This window comes from Pundamilia nyererei, unplaced genomic scaffold, assembly GCF_000239375.1.
Source record: "Pundamilia nyererei isolate P.nyererei 1_Seehausen unplaced genomic scaffold, PunNye1.0 scaffold00106, whole genome shotgun sequence".
NCBI classification, from domain to species: domain Eukaryota; kingdom Metazoa; phylum Chordata; class Actinopteri; order Cichliformes; family Cichlidae; genus Pundamilia; species Pundamilia nyererei.
The window spans coordinates 605,404-615,056 of record NW_005187507.1 but is presented as its reverse complement, the minus strand read 5'-3'; the positions used below and the strand labels follow the sequence as shown (position 1 = coordinate 615,056).

Below are 9,653 nucleotides of genomic sequence, written 5' to 3'. Positions count from 1 at the left end.
TTTGTTGCAAAAATGATCCTTATCACATGGTTTCTGAACATTTAGCCAGAGTAAAACATTTAGAGAACAACAAATACCTGAAAAGTTCCCTGCAACTTCCCAAACCGTTGTTTTTTTTCACGTTTACGTTTAAATGTTTGATTAAAATACTTGTGTTTGTTCCCTTCACAATAAGCAAAAGGTATCACAACAGGTAAAAGGCAAATTTTTGAGCAATTTATGTTAAATATTTGTCCCAAATCTCTGCAATGATGGTAGGGACTGCAAAGTCATAATGGCCACATACAGCAACTGCTGCCAGATAGAAGAATACCAAATTTCACCTGAAGGAAATGGTTTCAAAACATTTCTTAGATTTATATTATATATTTGGTGACAAGCTCGTCAGGATAAATTCTAGAGCACCTTTGATGTCTACTGGCCAAATTAATTTGTTTTCCTGATGCAACAGGTGCAGATTGTTTTTAAAATGTCACACAGGTTAATAATATTTCTTGAGATGTGCTTTTATGTTTTAGTGAGCTTGTGTTTATTTCAGTCTTTTGAAGCTACTGTCAACTGTTTCACTGAAATATTTGCTGCAACCTTGCTGAGAGCAAATCATTGTGACTCAGCAGAATAAACTACGTCAGACCTGCCTGCAGTTTAATTCCTAGTAGCCACTGTGGAAACAGTGTACAAACACAGCAAATAAGGTTAAGAATATACTGTATTTACAAACCTGTTCAACATCACAGACTGAACACTGAAAACAATGGTGTAATGACAACAGCATGGAAACACACAAATATACTACTTCAAACGAAGCAAAAATATATCCTACTCGACAACAAACTGAGATTTTTTTTGCACTTCCAGTTGTAACTGACGACTCATCACCAGTGTTTACGAAGAGCCACTGATCTTTTTGCAGCTGATAGGCAGGAACTTCAGAAGCAATCACAGCACAAATATATCCATAAATAAGAAAACAGTATAACAGTGAAAACATTAAAACGTTAAACATTAAATGAAATACATTTAAAAAAAAAAAACTTCATGCATGGTTATAGAGGCTGATATAGCCCTGTTTAAGAGTCTAGAGTGTCATGAGGACATGTCGTGCAGCCCAAGAATCACTAAAAACAGAATCAACTCAGTGCAAGTTAACATCACATGCAGCCAACTTGAAATTCTACTATGATGATTTCTCAGCACACAGATTTCTCCGGGTAAGGATTAACGTTTTAACCATACGGCTGTATGCCTGTTTAGTTCTGGATATCAATTTTTGATTTTGGAATGCAAACAGATTCTTGTGGTTTCTGTTAAAATATTTGGCTTTTACTTGTTAAAGAAATAATCCACTCAGAGCAAAACTGCTGCAAAACCAGAGATATGTTGTTTTTATTCCTCTCCTCACCCAAGCCTACGTCACCCATAATGCAGATTGTCTGCCAGTAGCAGCTAATGTAGCCTCGAGCTGCAGGCCTCAATCAGAGACGAGCAGCAGCTTCAGAGTTTTATTAAGCTCACTTACTTGTAGATTTACTTCATTTTAAAACTTCATTTCTTCAAGCTTAACTGTTACTGCCATTTAATCGTGTTTCTCGCAGCACCCTCTCAACTGTTTTATTCACATTTTGTGATCTGACTTTAATTTAGCAGATTTCGCTTTTAACTTTCACTTTTCTATGTTCATAAATGAAAAGCAAAACAAACACCAACAGAAACTCATAAGTAACACACTGAACACAGAAATGTCCACACGCAGACACACCTCACCCTGTAGGAGATAACTCCCATCCACTGTGTAGTTGACATCAGCAGATAGTTCCCATAGAAAAGCTAAAGTTGATGCACACTGTGTGGACCTGTCTGATAACTCACCACATCTGTTTCAATTCTTAAGTGTGGTTTTGGCAAGTGAAAATAATCTCCACTATAACTACAGTTCATGCATGGATGCTGGATACAGTGCCAACACAACAGGTCACATATAAACGCAGCTAGCATGATCTTACTCACTGGTTTACATACACCACCACTGGAACGTCAAGTTTAGCGAAGACACCCTGCTTTACCAGCTAATTTACTATAAACAGAACCATATTTTAGAAAATGCTGTACTGAAAGAAAAATAAAACAAGGAACTGAGACCATTAACTAGTCAGTTAAGTGTTTACTGATGCAATAAAGTTGAGAATTTGCATCGTTTCCTTTTATGCACAGCCACAGCTGACAAACGCCCACCTTCAATGCAAAAATTCCCCCGTTTTAATCTTTCTGATTTGAATTTTACTTTTAGTTGGTAATAATCTCAAAATGTATAAGCCAATGGTGAGTCCAAGCTCAAGGCCAGTAAGGCATTACTGACCAGCAGGACCCTGCACCATAATCCAGTTCTTCTTCACACCTGTATATGGCTCTCGCCAACCACTCAACAGGAGCTTTCTGGTCTCCAGCTGTAAGGGTAGTTAGGACCCCCATCACAATCTGGCACACCAGAATGATAACCTCTTTAAATATTTATTTTACCCAACAAACAGTCTAAAGCTGAATGTTTACAATGTGAATAAATATATAAATACAAAAAAGCACAGCTAAAGCTGAAACCATTGACATTTAACCTATTATAAAAATAGTTCCATCGATCAACTACATAATAAATTCATTATTTCAGCACTAACTCAAAGTGGTTTCTCTTGTATAACCAAAATAAACTGCATGCCTGGTTATTAAGCCACAAAACCAGCAGCTCTCTAGAGCTTTTGTACAGAGCCTCCCGAGAATGCAATCCGTGTAGTGGATAATGCAGTCCACTGGGGATACAAGGAGCCAAATGTTTATACAATATATCCATGCATAGACAATTTCTCACACATATACTGGTAAAAGATGAATGTGGATTCCAGGCATATATCAAAAATCATAAGGAGGAGATTAAATTTGACCAATGCTGCCAAGATGTTTTACAGGTAAATTCATTATTGTGTAAGTGCTATAAATTCACAGCTGTGTGTAGTGTTTTCTGATAGAGACAAAGAGGTTTAGCGAGAGCTGGGTTGCCACTAGTATTAATATGCAAATAATCTCAAAAGGTGGTGAATGTGGTGAAATGACTTGGAAGTTGTGCACAAAACAATCAGGTGACTATAGAAAATAACAGGTATGCATTTCTGTAGTGCGTAAACATTACTTCACTCTAATCTGCAGAAGCTTATGGATGTTTTTCTTAGCGTTGCTGACGTAACTTAGACTTTTCCCCCTGTGGGATAAATAAAGTATCTGTGTGCATCTATCCATCTGGCTCCAGGCCTTTCTGTCCAGTCAACAGACTAAGACTAGCTCAGTCTTCTTTTCTGACTTTGACAGCTTTAGCAAAGCGATGAGGTAAATTCACAGTACACTGAGGGCACGATGAGGGAGAACATGGTCAATGGGGGTTTCGAGGTTTCGAGATCAGTGTGCCGCGTTCAGATCCTGATTCTGGTTCTGGTTGAGGTTATTGAGATTGTGGAGCGCGTGGTGTCGGTGATGCCGGTGCAGGAGAATGCCGTTTGACTCGGGTATGTCAGTGGGTTCGAATGCGCTCGACACCAGGGGCATGAACTGCCGGAAAATGCTGACGCTGCCATGCCAGAAGGTCGGCTGAGGTAATCGTCCAGCAAGACTCCAAGTGCGGGTGGCCGGGTCGTAGGCTTCTACGACATCGGACAGCTCAAACGTATTGTCGTAACCACCAGACACGTACAATTTAGCCCCCAGGGCCGCCACACTGCCTCCAACATGGACCTGAAAAAGAAAACAACATTTTTAAGCATGTATTTTTGCTATAATTCATAATAATTTATACATCTAACAATAACAATAAAAAGCAGACAGACAGACAGACAGACATAGACAATTTTTTTTTCTTTGTGTAGCCTTTGATTCAGTATTGTATATAATAAGTTGATTTTTTTTTTTTCAATTCAACGAAAACAAAAAATGCTTATTTAAAAGGAGCATCATGTGTCCCACACTAACGACTGCCCTGAACATACTGTATGTACAACCACTTTCTCAACATATTGTCATGAGAGAAATATTGCTTTTCTTTGAAAAAAGTAACAGATATATTATTAAACGTATATTCCTGAGATCACAAATACAAAGCTAAAAAACTAAATGAGCTAGTGGAAGATAAGGCGTTGTACACTCTCTCTAATTATCTAATTTGTTTCTCTGGCAAGCCAGTCAATTTGTGATAAGGTGTGGTTGTCCTAAACTGAAATTCGAGGTGAGAAATGTGGATACGTTTATTTTTATTCATGCATTTATCATCATGTTGTAACTGACTTAGTTTGAGTGACATTTGTGCTCTTCTGCCTAAGGACAGGGATCAGATCACAATGATTGCTATTGGAGCAGATAAGCACCTGGTGTGAAATACTAACCTGGGTCATCGGACTAATTTTGTCCCACTTGTTCTTTTGAGGATTATAAACATCAACTTCAGCTGAGTCATCCCTGCAAATAGAAAGAAACTCAAGTCAAAGAGCTGCCAAAGCAACAAAACAATCTCAGCTTCAAATCTAACAACCCAGTCAAAACATGTTTATTTCTCTTTCATATGTAAAGACCAACCTCATCAACAGTCCGTGGCAAATTGATGTAATATTTGTTATATTAAATAACAAATGCAGAGCCCAAAGAACTAAATTTATCTTTCAACATGAAAGAACTGGATAGAAAAGATCAACACTAGTGTGTTCATATGGTCCAGTGTCCCTCATTCTGTGAAAGTCTAAATCGGGTGGCACCGGGGTCGTTTTAGGTCATTGGCCGCAAGCAGCACAATTTGATCTCAAGTGGGCAGGGCAAGTAAAATCATTGCACAAGAGCTCATATAAAAAAAAAAATCTCCTGAAAACAATGAAAACTCAATGAAAAAAAGGGATTTCAGATTACTTCTCTGCAACTTTGACCCTTTTTATATACCATTTATTAGACCCTTCAGGAGTATGCTTAACACTGTTGCTGTTAGCACATGTGGAAGAACGACTCAGATCCTGTACACATAAATCGTAAGATAAGTATTTAAGATAAAAATGAAAAATAAGAGCAGTTTGAATTAAGTGCATTTAAATATAAATATACATTTACATAACTCAGGTTTTCAAGTAAAAATTACATTTCCCTTGAAGATAAAGTAGACGAATATAAAGAATACAGCTAACAAGTCTCCTCCTAAACAAATTACTTATGCGAATGTACTTAATTACATTCTATCCCTGGTTTTTACTGTTTTAAAACTATAGTCTAAATGCAAAAAGTAAATTAAAGATGTAAGAAACAACTGGAAAAGATTCTACCTCACCTGACAAAGTAGATGAGGCCATTTAGGGTAACAGTTTTCGGTGTGAAGGACCACGGAGGCAGCTGTCCACAGTTGACCATGGTCCAGCGGTTGGTGTCTGCATCGTAGCTCTGGATGACCATGGTGTCCTCACCGGTCAGAGAGCCGATGGCATACAGGCGTCCGCTGCATGCGGTGGTGGAGCAGTTATCCATCGGATGCAGCATGGCTGGCAGGGCCTCCCAGCAGTCCAGAGCCTGATCGTAACGCTCTGTGCTGTCCGAAGCCACCACATACAGCTGGCCCTTCAGGATGCAGGAGCTGTGATATTCACGAGCCTTCAGCATGGGTGACACTTCTGTCCATTCGTTCACGCTGGACTTGTAGCGCCACACACCGTCATAGAGGCGGGAGCCATCAGAGCCACCTAAAAGACACAGATATGAGTCTTCTTGGTTAGAAATGGTCAGAAATATCATGAAATTGCACATATTTGCCAAATGCATTAATGAAGATTCATTGCATCTGCTGTAGATGAAAGCTGATTATCCTTATGGACCCCACAGAAGTCCATTTTGAGCCAGGGAAAACCCCTGAAGTTAAATTTGATACAACCTAAACAGCCACGGTTAGGAAATCAGTGGTGTGGGATTTTATTTCTAAATTAGTGTACAAGGCAGTAATTTTGAAGGTCTTTATCACCAGCCAAGGAGATAATGTGATTGATCTGGTTGGCCTGAATGTTAGCAGCATTACTCAGAGAGGTCGTTGCAGATATGAATGAAAGATTTTACCAGAGGTCCAACTATTAAGTGAACCTTTGGATACGACCCAGACCTGGTTCTGCATCCATTAATTTTTGGGAGGACTCTTCCAAAAAGACAGAGCCAAATAAACATTTCATAACAGATCTGCACAAATACAAATTAAACTGGAAGACATTTTCATCTGTCAAGAAAAGATCTGTCTCAGTGGACAGTCTCAAAGTGCTCTTGATTTGTATAGAAGCTTTGCTTTAAGTCTGGAAATCCCATTTTAAAAGTCACCATCTGGAATCACCAGACTGTGAAAATTACAGCATCTTCTAAACAACTCCTCTTAGTACGTTTAATTAAAGAAAGTGTATCAAATGTTAGGAACAGTAAATCCGCTTGACAACATTATGCAATCATATACGGCTGTTATTTCTGCCACTGACGCATGAGGTAACACTGCTAACTTTGTAGCCCACCATCAGAATCTTGTAGGAGTAACAAGCCTAAAGTGAAGGTCTATGATGATTTCTCAAGAAGATATCTCACTGTTCAGACATGCTCAGTTACTGGTAATGATGGTGATGATAAAGATAACACCACTGCTGTTCTGTCAGCACACTGTGTCCTGACTCACTTCTCCTTGTTCACACAAAGTCAGTAGCCGTAGAGACTGCAGTTTATTAATAAACAGCAGATGATATTTTTCTCAAATCATGAAAGACCAGGAACAGCAAAATCAAAACAACAACCTCCATAATGCTAGAGCTGAGGCTTCTAAATACAAATGGTGATGTCACAATGGTTATGGCTATGGGCAAATAAAATGCTTGCCAATATCTATCCATTTTATGGTTAAGATGACTCAAATCTGCAAAAACCATGGTAACCAACCTTGGTGTCAAACTGGACTGTGATTTTAAGCAAGATAAACAAGATAAAGATATATATTTATATTTAATGTGAGTTTTTAACCAGTTGAGGCTTTAATACAAGGTCAAATCTGGGTTATATTTTAAAGTTTTTGAACATTTTATTGATGCTTTTATCATCTGGACTATTGTAACACAATTTATATTGGCCTTAGCAATGCTTTATTATTTGCTTTTAAAACCTTTAATGTCACTGAGGTTAGTGGACCAGCTCCTTCTGCTAGTCCCCCCAAAACAGAGGCAATCATCCCCAAACCGTGGAATTATTTCCCTGCCCATGTTAGGATGTCCAGCTAGTTGCCTGTTTTTAAAATGCGTCATAAAATAATTTTTTACTCAATAGCTTTTAACTGAGTATGAAAATGGTGTGTTCTAATGTTGTATTGAATGATTTATTGTTTTGTTGTGGTGTTTTTGTACAGCATTTTCTCAAACACTGTTGTTTTTAAAAAGTGCTAAATAAAACTGGATTGGACTGGATCAGCATCACAGCCTTACTTTTAATGTCTTCAGATAGCTTACCTGTAACATACATATCATTTCCAAGTGCTGCTATGCTGTAGCCTCCTCCCAGGTGGTCGGGGAATTCAGCTAGGTAGCGCCACTGTCCAGTATGAGGGTTGTAACAGTCCACTGTGACCAGCTCATCACAGTCCTGGTCGCAGCCTCCTACCACCACCAGGATTTCTGCCAATCCCGTGGACGGCCGAGGCCGCATGCGATGACAAGGTCTGTCGTGACGGTCGTATTCACAGGACTGGAAGCTACGCGCTTCATTCACCATACGGAGACAGGTAGGTGAAAGGTAGACAAGTGGGTCGCTCTCCACATGGGCCAGCAGGAAGAACCTCCTGACAAAGGGGAGTCGGACTTGCTGGAGGAGCTCGGGCCAATAGTGTAGTCGTCGCTGGAGATCAGCCTTCACCCAACGCACTGCAATTTGATAAACTGTCTCCTCCTTGTCCACACAAAGCTCATCATCTGACACAAACTCAAGGAGGCGTTTCCACGGCAAGCGTTCAAAGTCTGTCCCTTTAGCTAGCTCCATTATGTTTTTGAGGACAAAGCGTCGCGCGCTGGCTGCCAGCTCTTTGCAAGCATAGGCCTCTGCAAAGTCCTGGATTTCTAAACAGTTGGAAACATCCAACCGCTGCTCCAGAAAAGCACAACATGCCTCTTTGACCGAGGGGAACTGAAACAGATCGGCCGTCTTCAGCAGCAGGTCCACGTTATCCTGAGTGACGGTAATCCGTCCTGTGTAACAGAAGTCCACCAGCAGACCTAAGAGCTCACCTGACACCTCGTGTAAAACAACCCGGTCCATAACACTCTCCCTGAGTGTCCCTGCAAACATAGCCCGGAAGTAGGTGCTGGCAGCGGCCAACACCGTGCGATGACAGTGGAACTCACGCCCCTCGGCACATAAAGTCACATCGAAAAACTTTCGTTCGGCACGCAGTTCGTGAATTCCTCGAAGCAGGTTGAAGGCGTGGGCCGTGTCGAAAAAAGGCAAGGTGGAAGGCTGTGTCTGCAACACTGGCTTTTCCATTTCTCCTCTTTTAGGGTCTCTCTTTTTCCAATGGTCGATCTCAAAACTCTGTTTTCATCTGAAACAGATCAACACAAGAAATGTAAGTCAAATCTCACTCAAAACACCACAAAGGGCTGCAGTTTTTAGCCCTTTGGTCAAAAACTATATATAAAAAACAACAACAGTTTTCTATAATTTCATTTTTAAGAAAAGACTATCCGTCAACACAGGAAACTTGTTGCACATCACTTTACAAGTTGGTCGCTAACAGACATTCCAGTCTCCAGTTACCAAGGGAATCCTCTAATGTATTTACCACCTTCTCATACATTTATGTCCTGTGCTCTCTTTGATAATAACTTTAATCACCTTAAAGTTGTGAATAATTTAACTTGGGACCCACCTACTGTCAGCTGTTATTTCACCCATCACCTCTTGAAGCTACTGACCATCACTGACTATATAGCCTGTGGCTGCCATGCCACTGTTAGTCGTTTCCTGTGTGGCCCCTTAAGATATTTCGTTTTTAGTCGTGTGTGACCAAGAGAAACAAATTTTCACGAGTGTGGAACTGCAGGTAATGCAGATAATCATTCCATTTCCACAAAATTACAACTTGTAACACAAATAGTTCTTACACCTAATTTCAGTTACCTAATAATGTTTTGCTCAACTTTCCATTTGTTTGCAAGACTACAAGTTTCCTCTGCTGTTTCTGGAAGTTATTATCATACCCAGACAGGGTTCAGATGTGAAGTTGAAGGCTTGTAAATTTGACTACTAGCTAAAAATGTAAGTCAATGGATGAGAAAGGAACCCACTCAAAACACACACACACACACACACACACACACACACACACAGGCACATTTTCAGGCTAACTGGTTCAGAATATTTTTGTTGCTCTACATTACAACACTGACATCAGCTGCTCTGTGTGAAATATACAGTCCCGAGTTAGACAGGAAAGATGTTGAAGTTAGGGTAGAAAAATAAAATACAGCCTAAAGGAAAAACTGTAAGCCCTGTAGTGAAGCTCACAAGTTTTATCCCCTAATCTCCCCTATATCTATATATATCTATATATATCTATATATATCTATATATATCTATATATA

General features: G+C 39.8%; 1 protein-coding gene across 2 annotated transcripts in view; it reads right to left on the bottom strand.

Moving 5' to 3' along the window:
* Positions 1-624: 624 nt before the first annotated feature.
* klhl21 (kelch-like family member 21) overlaps positions 625-9,653 on the bottom strand; it is an 18,552-nt gene continuing 9,523 nt past the window's right edge. For both annotated transcript variants that reach the window (XM_005740951.1, XM_005740952.1), the window contains exons 2-5: positions 7,527-8,611; positions 5,342-5,747; positions 4,419-4,491; positions 625-3,774 (exon numbers count right to left, since the gene is read on the bottom strand). In XM_005740951.1, coding sequence (XP_005741008.1) covers positions 3,442-3,774; positions 4,419-4,491; positions 5,342-5,747; positions 7,527-8,553 — 1,839 coding nt within the window. In that variant the 5' untranslated portion in view covers positions 8,554-8,611 and the 3' untranslated portion in view covers positions 625-3,441. The remainder of the gene's footprint in view (positions 3,775-4,418; positions 4,492-5,341; positions 5,748-7,526; positions 8,612-9,653) is intronic.